Source organism: Schistocerca cancellata, chromosome 2, assembly GCF_023864275.1.
Source record: "Schistocerca cancellata isolate TAMUIC-IGC-003103 chromosome 2, iqSchCanc2.1, whole genome shotgun sequence".
Lineage (NCBI taxonomy): Eukaryota > Metazoa > Arthropoda > Insecta > Orthoptera > Acrididae > Schistocerca > Schistocerca cancellata.
This window is the reverse complement of record NC_064627.1, coordinates 235,717,227-235,737,933: the sequence shown is the minus strand read 5'-3', so window position 1 is coordinate 235,737,933 and position 20,707 is coordinate 235,717,227. Positions and strand designations below refer to the sequence as shown.

Genomic DNA, 20,707 nt, shown 5'->3' with positions numbered 1-20,707 from the left:
CTTTGCAAGCAACGTTGATGGGTACCTTTCCCTTCACCCAGATCTACTGAACAGCTTGCTCATCAAGGTACACAGGGCAGTTGCAGGATGAAACGATATGGTTACCACTGCAGCTGATGCAGTTAGGACAATGCAGGAAATCTCCCCCATGAACATCTTTGCCACAAGTTACACATTTGACTGTACTTTTTACAGGACATGAGAGAATGGTTATAACGCTGACATTTGTAGCAATGCATCGGGTTCAGTACGTAGGAACTGATGTTGATGACTTAATAGCCCACTGTGATCTTCGATGGGGGCTCCACTCAAACAAATATTAAGAAAAGGGTGCAGCTTGACGCGAATTCTACATCAATCCTTTTTAGTACCTGATCAGAGAGATAATGTTGTATGTCTCTTAAATCCCATAAAGCAGCTAAGGTTATCTGACATCATGTGAAGAATTCAGTGTTTGATGAGCCTCTACACAAACAGGGCATGATGGAGGAGCATAGCTTTAAGTAGTTGTAGGGGTTGAAAGGTACTGTTTGCCTCTAGATGCAAAGTTCCAGTGCTTAAGCAAGTGCTGAACTTTAGTGGACCTGCAATTATGTCCACATCTTTCTGAATGACAAACAGGTTCACTGTATAAAGGTTCTGACCACCTCCTAAGCGAGATACCACGAGACAGCGGGGTGCAACTGAAAGATTCGTTGTGTCCTTAGTCTCTTTCAATTTCCATTTATTAGATGGAGACTGCATCAATGGAGTTTACGTACTCATTGCAGGTGAATCCCCACGATTGCCAGCATCTCAACAGTGCACACCTTTCTGGGGGGGCCCTGCGAAGGGAAGCACGCCCACCTTAGGTGACCGTTCACACTTCAGGTCACACCTACCAAACTCTAGACAGAGGGACCATTTGGCAATTGTGAAGGTAACAGCTAAGGCGATCACCCCTCCCTGGGACTGGTCTTTACCAGGAGGTATGCATGAGCCCTACCTGTCGACCCATGTGCTGTGAGTCATACATCACCCAGTCACCCTCTATGCATCAAACGTGTAAGCTGGCCTTGATACAGACACATGGAGGAAGAAAGACACAAATGGAGACCTCAAATACCGAAGCAGAGGAATGACAGGAGGAGTCAGAACAAGAAAGGAAAGAAACGCAAAAATGATACTTTCATAAGCTTCAGTTACCTAATTTTACCCAACACCTGGTCCTGAATGGAGGGGAGAAAGAATAGTAGGACGACAGACATGCAGCATACAAAAGCAAGGAGCACTGCATGGGCAGGGGCCTGTGTGTGCCAAGAACGCACTCACAAAAGAGTTTTAACTCCCCTGGGGGGGAGTACAGCTGACGCAGACTGCACAATGGGACCAGAGTTAACTGACGACAAACTCATTTATTCTGTAACTTGAACAATCAATGAGAACAAGAAAGGTGACCGTGACAGCGAGGACAATGAACCTGCACCTCGAGCATCGGATACAGATGCTAAAAATGCATTTGATATAGCCCTTCAATACACTGAACAAATCTCTGTCTACCTCAACAGAAATTTTGTGGATTAGGAAATGTTGGAACAATGCAGAAAAATCAAAGTTGTCATCTGCTAAGCAAAAAGAATGTTACAGACTTTTTTTGTCCTGCTTAAGAACAGGACTTTCTTACCACATGATTTCTCATGTTTTAGACAGTTAAGTGCAGATCACTTGCATATCAACACAGTAGTGTAATAAGGTATGTACACATGCTAAATTTTCACTCACAGTAGCAATATCTTACAGTAAGATACAGATGTATTTTACAGTACGGGCACTACTATATATTTCACTTTTGTGTAAGATTTTTTTGCATGTGATGTTTTCTTTCCATTTTGTTACTGTTTTAACATGGGACAGTTAAAAAATAAATTGGATTGTGTTGTTATGGGTCAATGAGTGTTCCTCTGATCATCCAACATTTTCTGCATTCCAACCATGCTCCTGCCCCATAGGAGACGGATTAAAGAGGTTCTATTGTACAGTACAATTTCATTAAAAATTGAGTGTATAATATCTTGTATTAGTTGTGTGATGTGTTTTCTGAAACAGTTTGACTTAAATGACACCAAAACACATGCAGTTGTATTTTCCATTCAGATTTCTGTGTAGACTCATTTTGGCACATATCTGAGCTGCTTATGAGGACATCGGGGTTGAACAGACTGACTGAACACATTACACACATAAACATCCCTTGTGCAACAACAACAACCACTATTATTATTATCACCACCACCATTATTAACACTAAAAAAGTATTATGTCATGAAGAAAGAGATCAGAAACAAAGTGACAATAAGGAAGCAAAAATTGTAAGTAGAAGGAATTAAATAAAGAACATCAACATAAAAATTTAAAAAGTATGTTAAAATATTAAAGAGGAAGATAAAAGAGTGGAAATATTCAAAGAAAGTCTGGAATATTAATGGAAGACATGTAAGAAAGTTGAATTCAGCTATTGAAAAATGCAATAAAATGCCATGAGCCTCTGACCAAGTAAGAATTATTACTGTTGGATTACTGGGCTTTCCCTATATATTCAAACTCATGGCAATTTAACCACCTGGCACAGCTGGAAACCTGAGAAAATTTTCCTTTCAGGTTGACAGTTGTTCTGCAGATACTCATTTTCAATCAGTTTAGTGGTGACATGTGGATACGTAATGGTGAATAAAGCACAGTCTTTCAGATGGCATACAACAGTTCATTTCATAATTCATGTATGTACCCTGTGTGTTTCTTGGCAGATAACTGACTTTTGCTTTCCTACGTATTTCGTACACATTTCCTTTAAATTTAATATATATACATCTTTGTTCCAATGAAGAAGCCATCAGTACCAGAAGATCAAAATCTAAAATAGTATTCTTTTTTTTATGGGCTCTGTTATAGATTTTATTGTTCTGTTAATTTATTATCTCCCAGTCAGTCTATGTTCTTTTCCAGCTTTCAAATTTTGAAAATAATGTCAAATCCATAATTTGGAAATTTCTCACACACATGTTAACTGTGAAAAGTACTTGGTGTCACAAATATTTAACTGAGTAAAACCCAGAAAAGTTACTCACCCCAGACAGGCAAATCATCCAAGTACATCTGGTACCAGTAATGATTTTTCACTGCGTAAATGAAGGCTTTTTGCTTCTCCTTTGTTAACTGGATCTCACAGTATGGTGTACTTGCGATGTCCGCTGAAAACAGGCGTCATTTACATAATGAAACACTTGAGGGAGAATCCAAACTACAAACAGTTGCAATACCCTGTTGTCTCAGGTATGAGTAGTAGGCCTCTCTTAGGATAAATCATGAGAGCTAAGTGCCCTCTCTTAGAAGTATTTCAAATAGTTAAGAAATGTCTTCAGTATGTATAATGTACCATACCAGAACACACAAATACCACAAACATTTCCTCAGAATTATTTATTCACCTCCAAAATGTACAGTCTACTAAAAATGGATTATAACAGCTTGAAGTTGAACTACAGTCTCTGAACAGCACAGTGGTATACATTACAGAACACTGGTACTGAGATAATGTACTTACTTACTTTTTAGTGTCTGGAGCTGTCTATTTTTCAGCCCAATACCAGACTAAGTCATAAGATTCAGGTCTGCTTAGCCAGAGGTCATCTAGGGAGTAACATGCATGACATTTTGGCATGTTGCAGAACTACGTTAATGGACAGGGAATCATATTTATGAGTGACATGACCCACTCTTTAAGCTAGAGATCTGATCAAAATTACAATAGAAAAACATTTTGAAATAGCAAGCACCGAACCAATAAATTTAGACTTTTATAAGAAAATTAGTCATTTAATCAATCTGTGTGTGTACTAGTTACTTGGAGATAATGTGGACACTTTCTCCAACAAATTAACAGAAGTCCAGGAAAGAATGTCGACCACCAACATTATCACCTTAATACGTGGAGTTAGTTTCATGTTCCTTTGATCATCTGTATGATTAATCATAATGATGTGGAATGAGTTATTTTACATTCATGTTACACTTGTTTTAGTACTGTTGTGAATTAATAATTCCCGACCCACTACCTTTTACTCATTACGAAATTGGAAGTTGTTCTACGGAATAGGGGTTGTCAAGGAGAAACACTTTCAGTTCCAGATGTCTACAAGATGATCGTGAGTGGGCACCATATATTCTTACAAGTGTTCCTGATCAATAAACACTTTCTTTCTTAAAACTCAGTTATCCCGGAACAAAATTCCTTATGACAGTATTGAATGAAAATATGACAACATCCTTGATTTGTCTCATCCCAAGATTTGCAATGAGTCTACATGCAAATGTGACTGAACTATGTTGTTTTAGAAGTTTCAAAATACGTTTTTTTCCAGTTAAAATTCACATCAATATGGACACCTACAAATTTTGATGTTTCCAGAATGTATAAGACTTATCACTGGTGCTGTGCCTCTATATGAGTAGAACTGAATATATTGAGTCTTTTTGAAACTGACATTGAGGGTATTAGCACAAAATCATTCAATAATATCCTTAAGAGCATTATTTTCAATTTCTTCTGTTGCAGTGTGTGTGTGTGTGTGTGTGTGTGTGTGTGTGTGTGTTTGAATTAATTACAATAGTAGTGCCAGACACAAAAAGAGCTAACTCTGTTGTATATTAGATGGAAGATCATTTACACCTATAAGGAACACAGATCTATAAGGAACAATTGCAGACCTAAGATTGATCCTCGATGAACCCCGTAAGTCAAGAGGAATTTCCCTTGGTTGATCCCCATGAACCATGGACCTTGCCGTTGGTGGCGAGGCTTGCATGTCTCAGTGATATAGATAGCCGTACTGTGAGTGCAACCACAAAGGAGAGGTCTCTGTTTGGAGGCCAGACAAATGTGTGGTTCGAGAAGAGAGGCAGCAGCCTTTTCAGTAGCTGCAGGGGCAACAGTCTGGATGATTGTCTCATACGGCCTTGTAACATTCACCAATACGGCCTTGCTGCACTGGTACTGTGAACAGCTGAAAGCAAGGGAAAACTACAGCCGTAATGTTTCCCAAGGGTATGCCGCTTTACTGTATGGTTAAACATTGACGACCCTTTTTAGGTAAAATAGTTCGGAGGTAAAAGAGTCCCCCATTTGGATCTCCAGGTGGGGACTACTCAGGAGGACATCATTATTAGGATAAACAAAACTGGCGTTCTAGGGATCAGAGTGTGGAATGTTAGATTCCTTAAACGGGCAAGTAGATTAGAAAATTTTAAAAGGGAAATTGATAGGTTAAAGCTAGATAAAGTGGGAATAAGTGAAGTTCGGTCGCAGGAGGAAGACGACTTCCAGTCAGGTGAATACAGGGTTATAAATACAAAATCAAATAGGGGCAATGCCAGAGTAAGTTTAATAATGAATAAAAAAAAATAGCAGCACGGGTAAGCTACTATGAAGAGCATAGTGAACACACTATTGTAGCCAAGATAGACACAAAGCCCACACCTACTACAGTAGTACAATTTTATATGCCAACTAGCTCCGCAGCTGATGAAGAGGTTGAAGAAATGTATGACACTATTAAAGAAGTTATTCAGATAGTTAAGGAAAATGAAAATTTAATAGTCATGGGGGACCCGAATTCAATAGTAGGGAAAGGAAGAGAAGGAAGAGTAGTAGGTGAATATGGACTGGGGGTAAAGAATGAAAGAGGAAGCCGCCTGGCAGAATTTTGTGCAGAGCATAACTTACTCATAGCTAATGCTTGGTTTAAGAATCATGAAAGAAGGTTGTATACATGGAAGAGGCCTGGAGACGCTGGAAGATTTCGTATAGATTATATAATGGTACGACAGAGATTTAGGAAGCAAGTTTTAAATTGTAAGACATTTCCAGGGGCAGATGTGGACTCTGACCACAATTTATTGGTTAAGAACTGTCGATTAAAACTGAAGAAACTGCAAAAAGGTAGGAATTTAAAGAGATGGGACCTGGATAAACTGAAAGAACCAGACATTGTAGGGAGTTTCAGTGAGTGCATTAGGGATAGATTGACAAGAACAGGGAAAAGAAATACAGTAGAAGAAGAATGGGTAGCTTTGAGAGATGAAATAGTGAGGGCTGCAGAGGATCAAGTAGGTAAAAAGACGAGGGCTAATAGAAATTCTTGGGTAACAGAAGAGATATTGAATTTAATAGATGAAAGAAGAAAATATAAAAATGCAGTAAATGAAGAAGGCGGAAAGGAATACAAACATCTTAAAAATGAGACTTGTGCCCTTACTAAAGAAAGGAAATGCTGAGAGTACTGAAAACCATGGGCCAGCTTCACAACAGTCTTCAGTCTCAAAAATAAATCAATCAATCAGGAAAGACTAAATAACCTTTTCAATAAAGCACAGTTTGGTTTAAGAAGTGGGAGAAATACAATATGAGCCATTCGAAAGTTCACAATAGTGGCACTTCAAGCTCTTGACAAAGATGTGTTACATGCATAGCCTTGGACTTCTCCAAGGCTTCTGACACAGTTTACCCCAAAATTTTACTAAACAAGCTAGAGGCCCTAGGTGTTAGAGGGACAGTAAACAGTTGGTTCCAGTCTTATAGGGAAAACAAATGCGAAAGATGGAGGCAGCTCACACCACTGTCGACGACAAATTTTTACTAAAACAATTGTCAGACAAGAAACACACAAACATAAGTGTTCCTCAGGTTTGCTATCTGGGTCCACTTCTGTTCTTAGTATATACCAATAACTTTCCATAAAGTACAGGGTTATTACAAATGATTGAAGCGATTTCACAGCTCTACAATAACTTTATTATTTGAGATATTTTCACAATGCTTTGCACACACATACAAAAACTCAAAAAGTTTTTTTAGGCATTCACAAATGTGCCCCTTTAGTGATTCGGCAGACATCAAGCCAATAATCAAGTTCCTTCCAGACTCGGCACAGCATGTCCCCATTAATGAGTTCGAAAGCATCGTTGACGCGAGCTCGCAGTTCTGGCACGTTTCTTGGTAGAAGAGGTTTAAACACTGAATCTTTCACATAACCCCACAGAAAGAAATCGCATGGGGTTAAGTCGGGAGAGCGTAGAGGCCATGACATGAATTGCTGATCATGATCTACACCACAACCGATCCATCGGTTTTCCAATCTCCTGTTTAAGAAATGCCGAACATCATGATGGAAGTGCGGTGGAGCACCATCCTGTTGAAAGATGAAGTCGGCGCTGTCGGTCTCCAGTTGTGGCACGAGCCAATTTTCCAGCATGTCCAGATACAGGTGTCCTGTAACGTTTTTTTCGCAGAAGAAAAAGGGGCCGTAAAGTTTAAACCATGAGATTGCACAAAACACGTAAACTTTTGGTGAATTGTGAATTTGCTGCACGAATGTGTGAGGATTCTCTACAGCCCAGATTCGCACATTGTGTCTGTTCACGTCACCATTAAGAAAAAATGTTGCTTCATCACCGAAAACAAGTTTCGCACTGAACGCATCCTCTTCCACGAGCTGTTGCAACCGCGCCGAAAATTCAAAACGTTTGACTTTGTCATCGGGTGTCAGGGCTTGTAGCAATTGTAAATGGTAAGGCTTCTGCTTTAGCCTTTTCCGTAAGATTTTCCAAACCGTCGGCTGTGGTACGTTTAGCTCCCTGCTTGCTTTATTCGTCGACTTCCACGGGCTACGCGTGAAACTTGCCCACACGCATTCAACCGTTTCTTCACTCACTGAAGGCCGACCCATTTATTTCCCTTACAGAGGCATCCAGAAGCTTTAAACTGCGCATACCATCATCAAATGGAGTTAGCAGTTGGTGGATCTTTGTTGAACTTTGTCCTGAAGTGTCGTTGCACTGTTATGACTGACTGATGTGAGTGCATTTCAAGCACGACATACGCTTTCTCGGCTCCTGTCGCCATTTTGTCTCACTGCGCTCTCGAGCGCTCTGACGGCAGAAACCTAAAGTGCGGCTTCAGCGGAACAAAACTCTATGAGTTTTTCTACGTATCTGTAGTGTGTCGTGACCATATGTCAATGAATGGAGCTACAGTGAATTTATGAAATTGCTTCAATCATTTGTAATAGCCCTGTATAAGACACGCAGAAAAGTTCTCTTTGCCGATGATAGCAACATCATACTCACAAACAAAACACCAGAACTCCTATTGGAGAAAGCAAAAGAAATCCTCAAGGATTTTTATGAGTGGGCAGTATGTAATAAATTAACAATGAACATAAACAAAAACAACAATATGCAATTTACAATAAAAAGGGAAAACCATTCTATCACATTAAGCATAGATGATAATTGATAAATCTATACATTGTGTGACAAATACAAATCTTTTTGGGATGAATACTGATTGTCAGGTAACATGGACTGAACACACAGAGGTGACGGAAAACAATGTCATCAGCATGTTTTGCAAAAAGGTTCTATCATCGGTTTGTAACAGCCAATGTCTTGTGGTGAAGTACAATTAACTCTCAGCAATGTGAATCTTTTCTGAGAACTGAAGACACAAAATGGACAAAATTTTTAACTGCAGAAGATGATCATAAGAATAAATAACTACAAGTAGTAGTAAGCATCACCGCAAAGAAATGTTTAAAAATTAAGTATCCTTACTCTACTAAGTGAATCATTTACCAGTCTGCTGCACATATTACGAAAAACATTTGGGCAAGTTTGGACTTACATTCACCAAGGAAAAACAAAAATCCCAAAACAGCATTTTCTATCGAGGAATAAAACTGTATAACAAACCGCCCTAGTACATGAAAAAGATTACTAAAATACATCTGATTAAAAAGACAACTGAAACTTTCTTTCCAAGTAATGCACACAGCACAATGAAAGATTACTTAGAGGAATCAGAGTAGTGATTAATAATGAAGGGAGATAACTACAATATCTTGTCAGATTACAGCGCTCTAATGCTTTTCATGTGGCAAGACCTATAATGCATGACAGTAATATCTTGTCATTCTCCTGAGTGCAATGTTTCACTTATCAAGCAGGATGCTGACTTAGTTTTGCAGATAGACTGAGTGGAGGACATGAAGACGCACATGGGGCCATGGTGGCATGTTTGCAGGTACGGAGTCAGTTTTCCGAACAGACTGGAATTAGCGCAAGGGACAGCTTGTCCACAGTTCAGGCGTCGCCACTGGGTGCTCTTGGTGGGTGCAGTGATGATGAACAAAATTATGTTTTTTGTGTAAGTCATCAAGTGCAAATGTGTATGTATCAAAGAACACTGTACAACAGAGACCAACCAAATGAGGCAGCACAGTTGTTAAGACACTGACCTCATATTCAGAAGGAAGGAGTTTGTTCTGTCCTGTCATTCTGATTTAGGTTAAGAAACTAATACTGTATTAATTATAATTCTGTACATTAAAGTATACATTATCAACAAATTCAACTATACTTTAATGCTAACACAAGTTCTGCCAACATTTTCTGGGGTGTTCTCTCAAGTACACACTATCCTCCCTCAGTCAACAAACACAAATCACAAATGAAGATTGAAAACTATGCCCATCTGGTGACACAGTTACTGAGTATGAAACCACCGTTACAGCTAATTCACTTCATGCCCAGTGCCCATGTGCATTGTGTTTCACTGCATTTAAGTCAGTCTCTTAGCTGACTTCAGACAATTATGTTTCAGTTGACACTACACTCTTCAATTCTAGCATGATCATGAATTCAGAGAAGACACCAGGTATCCGAGGATAGATCACAATCTCTCAAGACACATATTCACAGCCTGCTGCGACTATCTTTATGATTAAGACATTGGTCTCAGTCATTACTAAAAATATACTGATGCATGTTTAGTTTTTTTATCTCTGTGAATTGAATGAAAGAGAAAAATTTAGGTCAATGTCTCACCAAAGACAGTCTCATTAACAGACAGAGCACAAGCTCATAAAGGGAGGAAATTATCTGTGTCTTTGTCAAAGAAACCACACATAATTAATTTAGAGAGACCACAGAAAACCTACACATGAATGGCTGGACAGGTGTTTCAACTACCAGCCTTCTGAATGTTGTTGTTTGTTGCTGTGGCCTTCAGTCCTGAGACTGGTTTGATGCAGCTCTCCATGCTACTCTATCCTGTGCAAGGTTCTTCATCTCCCAATACGTACTGCAGCCTACACCCTTCTGAATCTGTTTAGTGTATTCATCTCTTTGTCTCCCTCTACGATTTTTACCCTCCACGCTGCCCACCAATACTAAATTGGTGATCCCTTGATGCCTCAGAACATGTCCTACCAACCGATCCCTCCTTCTTGTCAAGTTGTGCCACAAACTCCTCTTCTCCCCAATCCTATTCAATACCTCCTCATTAGTTATGTGATCTACCCATCTAATTTTCAGCATTCTTCTGTAGCACCACATTTCAAAAGCTTCTATTCTCTTCTTGTCCAAACTATTTATCGTCCATGTCTCACTTCCATACATGGCTACACTCCATACAAGTACTTTCAGAAACGACTTCCTGACACTTAAATATATACTCGATGTTAACAAATTTCTCTACTTCAGAAACGCTTTCCTTGCCATTGCCAGTCTACATTTTATATCCTCTCCACTTCGACCATCATTAGATACTTTGCTCCCCAAATAGCAAAACTCATTTACTACCTTAAGTGTCTCATTTCCTAATCTAATTCCCTCAGCATCACCCGATTTAATTTGACTACATTCCATTATCCTCGTTTTGCTTTGTTGATGTTCATCTTATACCCTCCTTTCAAGACACTGTCCACTCCGTTCAGCTGCTCTTTCAGGTCCTTTCCTGTCTCTGACAGAATTACAATGTCATCGGCGAACCTCAAAGTTTTTATTTCTTCCCCATGGATTTTAATACCTACTCCAAATTTTTCTTTTGTTTCCTTTACTGCTTGCTGAATATACAGATTGAATAACATCGGGGAGAGGCTACAACCCTGTCTCACTCCCTTCCCAACCACTGCTTCCATTTCATGTCCCTCAACTCTTATAACTGCCATCTGGTTTCTGTACAAATTGTAAATAGCCTTTCGCTCCCTGTAATTTACCCTTGCCACCTTCAGAATTTGAAAAAGAGTATTCCAGTCAACATTGTCAAAAGCTTTCTCCAAGTCTACAAATGCTAGAAACGTAGGTTTGCCTTTTCTTAATCTAGCTTCTAAGATAAGTCGTAGGGTCAGTATTGCCTCACGTGTTCTCATATTTCTACGGAATCCAAACTGATCTTCCCCAAGGTCGGCTTCTACCAGTTTTTCCATTCTTCTTTTAGTTAAAACTACATAAAGTCAGTCAGATACCTTCAGTATATTTTTTAGTTATTTGCTCAAACTGAATATGGGTGATTCCATATCAAGTGGTCGACGGGACACCACTACACTATCTCAGAGTTTGTTCAAATTTCGTATGCTCCTTTGCTAAGCAACGAAAGGAAGATTTACAAATTTCTAGCTCCCAACTTTTAATTCTTTATAGGTAGGTGCTTCCTACGTGAAAGGTGCACAAACGTTGCAGTCACTTTTCAAACAATTTAGCCACATTCTAAACACTTAAATTCAGTGTTGAATTTTGGTAAGCTGCAAAACTTTGCAAGACAGTTGAACGGTTTGTGTTTTGCACATTCTATATGTATTATGTCATTTGGCTCACTGCTTTTTCTCTAAGTGGCACTTAAAGTATTCAATAAATTTTACTGCAATAAAATTTTTCCCAAGTTGAAGTAATCTCTTTATCTAGTTGGTTTAGAAATCACTCCTTTTTCTACCTACTGCTTAGTAGCTTTTTTTTTTATAAAACCTGTAAGTTTTACCACTTGTGGGTTCATAGTTTTTGAGATAGTCGGGGATGAAGTTGCATGAAAACAAATCTGCTGCTAAAGTAAATGATTTTTGAACCATTCTATCTCAGAAGGGTTGTTGCATATAGACGCTTGTGTTAACTACCATTTGAGAGCGCATATTTTTCTCAAAAAATACCAGTTTTCTACAAATGTTTTTTTTTTCTATAAAGGTCTACAAATATCAAGTAAAGTTTCTCATTTAAACAACTGTTACATCATTCAGGGCCTGGGAGATGACCTGGGATAGACGCTGCAACAACCTTGCAACTCTGGCTAAAAAATAGGGATGAGATGCGAATATAAGAACTCAACAAGAGAGTTCTCTTAGCGTCCCTCACCTCAATTCTCCACAATCCTACCTACTACAAGTGGTGCCCCTGTTCAGCTGAGCAAACCAGTGGAAAATTTGGTAACCAACCTCAGCATGAAAGTGGGTCAGTGGGCCAACAGGATGTGGAGAACAGTGGAAAGCTACAGGAAACCACCACTGGAATTACTTCCCAAGACATTCATGGGATGGACCTCTTTGTAAAATATTCCATAGGTAAAGCTTCCCCTCAATCGGATCTCCGGGAGGGGAATACAATGAGGACTCCAGAGATTAGAGCAAATGGAAAAGGAAGGAAGGGAAGAAGAAGAAGGAAGACTTATTGAGGATTGGGACTTGGAATGTCTTAACCCTTCTCCAGGAAGGGAAATTAGAAAACGCCAAACAGGAAATGACAAGAAATAAATTGGATGTATTCGGAATGTGTGAGGTGAGATGGGGTGGTTGTGGAGAACTAGAAAGTGATGACTTCCGTTTGTACTATTAAGGCGAAAATAATAAATGGAATGTATGGGGTTGGAATTTTGATAGTTAAGGGGTGTAGGACGTCAAACTGGCCGACTTGGAGCAGGAGAGGGACCACAGGACATTTTAATTCCCAGTGCCTATACTTTTACAAATAAATTCATAAAACTTTGTCAGTATGACTACAAAGGATTCAGGATTCACACTAATAGCAGCGGAAGTTCAAAAACATAACAAAATAAATTTTTTTACATGTGAAATTTCATAATTTTTTCACTTACTATTGGCTGCATTTGTTGCTATATGTACACTTTTCTTCATAAATAAGACAGATTGTTCGATGAATTTTGCACAGCATACAAACCATACTTACAGGTGTATGAAACACTACAATCTATTTAATTTATGAAAAAATGAATGAGCTGTTACGTTTTAAACTTTATGTTTAGAAAAAAATGAAATTTTGTAGTTAATTATCTCAATTTTTACCACAGTTTTTAATAGCTTTGGAAAATTCTAGAGTTTCATACACCTGTAAGTATGGTTTGTATGCTGTGCAAAATTCATCAAAGAATCTCTTTTACTTGTGAAGAAAAATGTACCTATAGCAATGAATGCAGCCAATAGTAAGTGGGAAAAAATTATGAAATTTCACACGTAAAAAAAATTATTTTGTTGTGTTTTTGAACTTCCACTGCTATGAGTGTGAATCCTGAATCCTTCCTGGACATGCTGACAAAGTTTTATGAATTTATTTGTAAAAGTATAGACAGTGGAAATTAAAATGCCCTGTGGTGCTTCTCCTGCTCCAAGTCGGCCCGTTTGACATCCTACCCCTCTTAAAATAATGAAGGACAAGGTTATCAAGGTTGAATATGTTAGTGGAAGAATAATGATGATGAAACTGAGAGGGAAAAAGAAAGACTTCGTAATCATCCAAGTCTATATGCCAACAAGTAATCATTCAGATGAAGAGGTATAAGAATGTTATGAGAAGATAGAAAACTTAGCAGAGAGAGAGAAAAGAAATGCATGTATTGTTGAAACAGATGATTGGAATGCAGTAGTTGGTGAAGGACTAGAAGGAAAAGTTCTGGGAAAATTTGGACTGGGAGAAGGAAATGAGAGAGGGCAAAGATTGTTGAAACACTGCAATGAAAATTTCATGGTAGTTGGTAATACTCTATCTGATAACCACAAAACATGACAGCATACTTGGATATCTCGATTTGAGAACAAAAGATATCAAAATTGATTATATAATAATACAACAAAGATACCGAAATTGTCTAACGAATGTCAGAAGTTATCCAGAGGCAGATATTTACTCAGATCATATATTAGTAGTAACTGAGGTTCTAGTTAAATTGAAAAGAACCTGGAAAGGACAGATGAGAGAGCACATTAACTTTGTGAAACTGAAATACAAAAGCAACTGTGAAAAATTAAAGAATGCATATTGTGAAATCATGATGCAAGGACAGGAAACGGAATGCACAGAAGGAAGATGGGATCGTTTTCAAAATAGGATCAAAATGGCAGCTAAGGAAACGCTTGGAGTCAAGGAGAGGAAAAAAGTAAAGAAAGAATGGGTAAAACCAGATATGATAACCAAGATGGATGACCTCAGGAAATGGAAAATTGTAAACACAGAAGAAGGGAAGCGCAACTACAGGAGGTTAAATAACAAATTAAGCAGGGAGACAGAAAAAGCATAGGAGAAATGACTGACAGACAAGTGTGACAAGAAAGAGAAATTAGAGAAAGAGGGAAAATATGATTTGATTTACAAAGAAGCAATGGATTTGACATACAGGGAAAAAAGAAACAACAATGGACTAAAGGAAGTAGACAGCAGACGCTAAAATGGCAAATGAACCCACAGAAATAATGAGAAGATGGGAAGAATATATAGAATGGCTATACATTCCTGACAGCTGACCAAGTGAAGAAGAGCTTGGGATAGAAGAAGAAAAAGTTGCAGATGATGACAATGGAAATGCAATACTAACTACTGAGACTGAAGCATCTATGAAGGAGAAGAAAAATGGAAAGGCAATGGGAATTGATGAGATTCCTGCGGAACTGTTAAAGTCATTGGAGAAAGAAGGAAGTTGATTGAATTGTGTAATCAAATATACATGACTGGAAAATGGCCAAAGGACTTCACAGAAAGTATCTTAATACCTATAGAACAGAAAAAAGAACAGGAAAAAGTGTGAGGAACATAGAACAGTGAGCCTGATATCACATGCAGCCAAAGTCTTGCTGAGGACGCTCAACAAAAGGCTATATGTGAAGTTGAATTGCGTAATAGGATATGAACAATTTGGTTTCAGGCAAGGAGTGAGAACTAGAGATACCATTGGGCTACTGAGAGTGATAGGGGAGAGGTACATGGAGAATGAAAGGAAGATGTATGCTGTGTTCATTGATCTTGAGAAGGCTTTTGACTGTGTCAGATAGGACAAACTGATGGAAATCCTAAGGAAACATGGAGCTGACTGAAGGGATAGACGGCTAATTAGAAATTTATATTTAAACCAGAGAGCAAGAGTAAGAATAGGAGTTGTGATGAGTGAAGAAATTGAAATGGGAAGAGGTGTAAGACAAGGTGGTTGTTTATCACCAACACTGTTCAGTAACTATCTGGAGGAAATTATTAACGGAAGTTTTGATGGAAGGAGAGGAGTTTGTATAGGGGGTCAGAGAGTGGAGTGTGTAAGATTTGCAGACGACATGGTTGTGATGGCAGAGAGTGCAAGAGAGATGGAACAAATGTTGGATTATCTAAACACAAAAGTAGAAGAATATAGCTTGTAGTTTAACAAGAAGGAAACGAGAAAAGCATGGTATAAATTCAATTACTTGGGAAGTGTAATAATGGATGATATTTATTGCTCAACAGAAATTATGAAAAGAACTGCAATGGCAAAAGAAGAACTCAAGAGGAAACAGAAATTACTTTGTGGACCACTAAACAAAGAACTGCGGAAAAGACTTGCCAAGTGTTACATCTGGAGTGTTGCACTGTATGGTGCGGAGACCTGGACATTGAGGAAGGAAGATGAAAGAAGATTAGAAGCACTAGAGATGCGGATATGGAGAAGAACGGAAAAAGTGAAATGGGAGGACCGAGTAAGGAATGAAGAAGTATTAAGAGGAGTTGGAGAAGACAGAAACATGCTGAAAGTCATTAGAAAAAGAAAACGGAACTGGATTGGACACTGTTTGAGGAGGGACTGTTAATTGAAGGAAGGAATAGAAGGAATGGTGGAGGGGAAAAAGGGGAAGGTGATAAAGAAGATATCAAATGCTGGACAATATCCAAGGAGACAAATATTCAGAAATGAAAAGACTGGCTATGGACAGACAAAAGTGAAAGAAGCTTAACCTGCTGTAAGGCAGAATACCTACTACTACTACTACTACTACTACTACTACTACTAGTAGTAGTAGTAGTAGTAGTATTTACATATTTATTCTCTAACATCAAATTGACTAAATTATTGTTTTGCTGACAATTTCTGTCAGAGAAAAGAATTATCTGGGAATGTAACTTGGTGAACATGAGAAAAGACTCTCAGAAATGTTTCCATTTTGATATATAAATTTCCTCGCCACTTGTTTTTGAGGAGGAAGGTGATGCAACAATCATTATCTGTAAGCTACTGCAACAATATGTGAAGCAATAGCTATTTTCTCAGGTGCATAATTATCTCTATCATTGATACTCTTATGTTCCAGCATGTGATGCCTCATGTGTAACATAAAAACAATAAGTTCACAATATTTTAGGATCACAGGGGGGAAGTAACAAAGTTTCAAACTTTAATCAACCTTTACTTCAGTAGGTGCAGTTTTATAATTGATATGAATATCTGATAGCTTCAGCACGTGAAGAACTGTGAAAGCTTTATTTTGATAAGTTGTCAATTGTGAATGTATAATACCACTCAAAGGCTGCTAAATTTTGGAGCTATTGTTGAGCTGTTCTGACCTAAGGTTTAGTGATGAATATACAATTTGTCTTCATCATTATGCTATTTTGATGACAAAATTTGAATATTTGAAAGGATTTGCTGTAATTCTGTTTTAAAGGAGAATCATCTCAGTCAGAAAAAATCTGATTAACGGAACTCTGGCAAATCAGCTGAATAAATTTCAGTAAATATGCTTCGACAGGGCAGAAGTTTAAGCTTTCACATGGAACACACTAACAAATTGTCTGCTGTTACAATTTGGCAACTTAGCAAACTTTGTCTGACTGACTTTGCATTTAACATAGTCTTTTAGACTGTGTTAAATGCAAAGTCAGTCAGACAAAGTTTGCTAAGTTGCCAAATGGCAACTGTTAGTGGCTTCCACCCTGGTGAGTTGTCCAGAATATCAAACTGATGCTTGCTAGTAGCATAGCTAACTAACCAGGACTATAACTTTATGAGTTTGACAGTTTGCGGCATTGAATCAAAAGTTTACCTACTGTATCAATGTGGTAGCTGCCCTGGAAGAAACTTCCTCGAATCACACCTTATTTGCATGTATACTGACATTCATCCTGAAGAAACTGGAATACAGACATTCCAATCACTCGAAACTACAAATCTGTTGGTAGATGATTCTGTCACAAAGATAACATCAAAACTCTCTGGCCTCACCATTCACCACTTTGTTACAAAACACAAACACAATTCCTCAAAATTATGAAACACAACCTTACGACTGGTGAAGCAATTGCACTGTGTTATTTTGCAGATCAAACCTTTGTTGTCCACAACACTGTCCTAGGTTTTCAATAGGAGAACAGTCAAGCTACTGCACATCACATTATTGTCTACTTTATCAAAGTTAAGCAAATACAATGCAAAACTTTTAGCGCAGTTAGTAACAGCCTAAGACACACCTACTCGATAGCTGTCTAGCTTGCAAGACTGGGGAGTGGGCCAGATGTGGATCAAATCTACAGGATTAATAACTGTGGGCTGGCACACCAGCCACCCTGAGTGGTCTTTATGGATTTTCCGTTCTCATTTATACATTTGATCCCCAAATTACACCTCAGAGAATGTGATACATAGACAGATAACATGCACCAGCACATCGAACAAAGTTTACACGATTCACAGACAGATGGTGCACATTACTTACTTCATTTGGTTACCTAGGCAACTGAGGCACCTGAAAGGGCATCCAGCCATAAAGTTGAATAATAAAACAAAACTTGCCAAATCCTGAAAAAGCAGACACTGTACAAGATGGGATAAACACTACAGAAATGAAGAAGAAGAAAATGAGTAACAGCTGAACACATTATACAGTAGCATTTCATACCTTTTAGACAAAACTTGTGGGTTAACTGAAATTACAAAGACATAACTGCAGAAAATCAATCAAATAGTTCAGTGGTAGGCCTGCAGCCAGTACACAGACTTCAAGAATTTCTCCAATCGGTACTACTACCTCACAGATTTTGGTGCAAACACTGCAATAAGTAAAGAATAGTTTGCATGTGATGAAACTGAGGACACTGTCGAATGACTATATACAAGAATAATCCTACAATGCCTGCAGGAAAAGCTATTCCTCAAAGCTTTGCACTTATATGCATTCTGTGAGCTGAACTTGAATAAAATTGAGTTCATTTTTGTTAGAAAGGACCAAAGTGAACAAGGCAGAGCATTCCAGGAGGAACGGTTTTCTTTGACAATAGATCAGTAAAGGAAAGATACTGTCGCAACAAAATTTACTGACAACTTTCCAGTCCCAACTGGAGCAAAAGAAGTGAGTCGAATGATATAAAACTTGCGATGCGGAGAATGAAAACTATTCAATCATCTTTCTAAGTTTTGCAGCTTTACCTGAATGATCAACTGAATTACAGCACTTAGAACATGGTAAATTATCTTAAATGTCTCCCTGACATTTACTTACCATTCACTTAAGAGGCAATAACACATGAAGTATTAACATTTGTAGTGCCAGAAATTTGTAAACTTTCCTTTGGTCACTTAGTAAAGGTACACACCAAATTTGAACAAAATCTGTGATGGTCAAAGTTGGGTTCATCTCAAACTAGACCACCCATATATATATTTACTTTAAAAAAAAAAAGTTAGTCTTTGCATCTCTAACATTCAATTTTCTAACCAATTTAAATGGCTTGTTTGTTTTCCCAATACCCTAAGACTTACTATCTGTTGTCACCCCCCCCCCCCTCTCAAAAAGTTACAACATTTAGCCTAACTGCCCAAGATTCATTACTGACTGATGGTATTTTGGTGTTACAATAAAGAAGAATTATACAGTTTTTCTAACAGTCAGAAGTACATTATAGGAAAAAGCATCTACACGACTCTTACTTGCCTTGAAATACAGACAAATATGCATTTTTACCTTTGAATTCAATTTCCAAGCCGCTGAATTCAAGCTCCACACCCTGTAGAGCTTCGCTAAGGGTCTCATGATAATGATTGATGGTGTCTTTCGAGCCTACACAGAACGGCAACGAAAAATAGGCGTAAGTTTCTTGGCGGTTGTGGTAGGGTCCCACAGTGTTCATCCACAACACAACTTCCTCATTGTCGTTGTACTGAAAAATAATTGTATGACAAATTAGTTTGTTGAATTCTAATCCCATTCTAATTACAGGTATATGTCATATTATTTTATCTGTAATTAGGTTTGACACTGTAAGCCAACAGAGCAACTATAGTGCTACCGGCATAAGATTTCACTTCAGTGACAGCCCTTAACAAAAACTACGATGCATTTATATTACAGTCTCACGGTTTCAGCTTTCTTGTCACGTACGGTGCAGCTACTGCACCAGCAAGCACGTTAAAAATATTTACGTAAACACCACGAATACTTACTATGTGTGTATGCTCGTCACCGTTTACTCCCAAAATAAAAAACAAGCACAAAAACAACAGCGACATAATTTATGACAATATGCAGGTGTCCTTTAGCTGTTACTACTCTTCACTATCATCCGCCCCCTCCTCACCATTTCATCGATATAACACAGTTGTCAACAACACTGCTTCGTAGGAAGATTTTTCGCTATTGCCACGTCAAAACACGAGATGTCTCTCACGTCGCAAAATGCTTGACATATACGAGCGTTCACCAAAGATGTTAATTGCAGACGAATCTAAATTTACATGCAGAACCAGAGATACTAAGTCTACGATGACACCAAAGATCTACAGATGTAACCATGACTCGTCTAAAGATGAAATCTGTGTGCCGATCGGGTACTCTCGGCTGGCCTCGGGTCTGCAGCTCGTAGCACTTTCCGATGGTAATCAGCGAAAACTTACAGTAGTCTCCTGTGTACTATTCGCGTGTTTCCGCTGTAGTGCGTTTGGTTACGTTTAAGATAGCTCTCATTTGAAAGATATAAAAATATAGTTGCAATTTGTGCTCCGCAGCATGTGGCAGTCATAAAAGCTTACATCGTAAAATTATCCAAGATACAGCCACAATAATCAAAATTTCCGTAAAAATTAACTTTTGTACCACAAGACGGTGTCGGATCCAACAGCTTTGGTTTCGTTTACAGAGGAAACGGCACTGATTTGTGTTATATGCCGAATGTAAACCAAATGAAATTGATTTATAGGGGGGAAAACAGTTTCTTAGCTAAATATAGTATACGACACGACATGTGAGATGTATCCTGATATTCCATCTTGTTTCAGGAAAGTTAATACTTAAAAACGAACGTTACTTTTTACTTTACTTCAGGAGGGTGAAACTCACATGAGGAGCTAAGGAGTGCAGCTTCCTACTTCACCTGAAATCCTTACCACAGATTACACTTGAACATCATTCTTTCTGACTTTTAACCTCGAATGCCTCGGACCTTGCTATACCCAAAAATGATGCAAAGAATGATATTGCCACAACGTTCTTCTGCTCTCATACCAAATATTAGGGTTCCATATGTGGACTTTATATACATTTCATCAAAAGCAATGAAATAATGAATTTCTTTATTTAAACAATCTGATGTCTCATTTGATGAGACACAC

At 38.3% G+C, this 20,707-nt stretch overlaps 1 protein-coding gene across 1 annotated transcript in view; it reads right to left on the bottom strand.

The window, feature by feature from the left end:
* LOC126161574 (transmembrane 9 superfamily member 3) overlaps positions 1-19,815 on the bottom strand; it is a 102,734-nt gene extending 82,919 nt beyond the window's left edge. Inside the window, exons 1-3 of the mRNA XM_049917514.1 lie at positions 19,544-19,815; positions 19,065-19,260; positions 3,105-3,227 (exon numbers count right to left, since the gene is read on the bottom strand). Coding sequence (XP_049773471.1) covers positions 3,105-3,227; positions 19,065-19,260; positions 19,544-19,609 — 385 coding nt within the window. The 5' untranslated portion in view covers positions 19,610-19,815. The remainder of the gene's footprint in view (positions 1-3,104; positions 3,228-19,064; positions 19,261-19,543) is intronic.
* Positions 19,816-20,707: the final 892 nt, after the last annotated feature.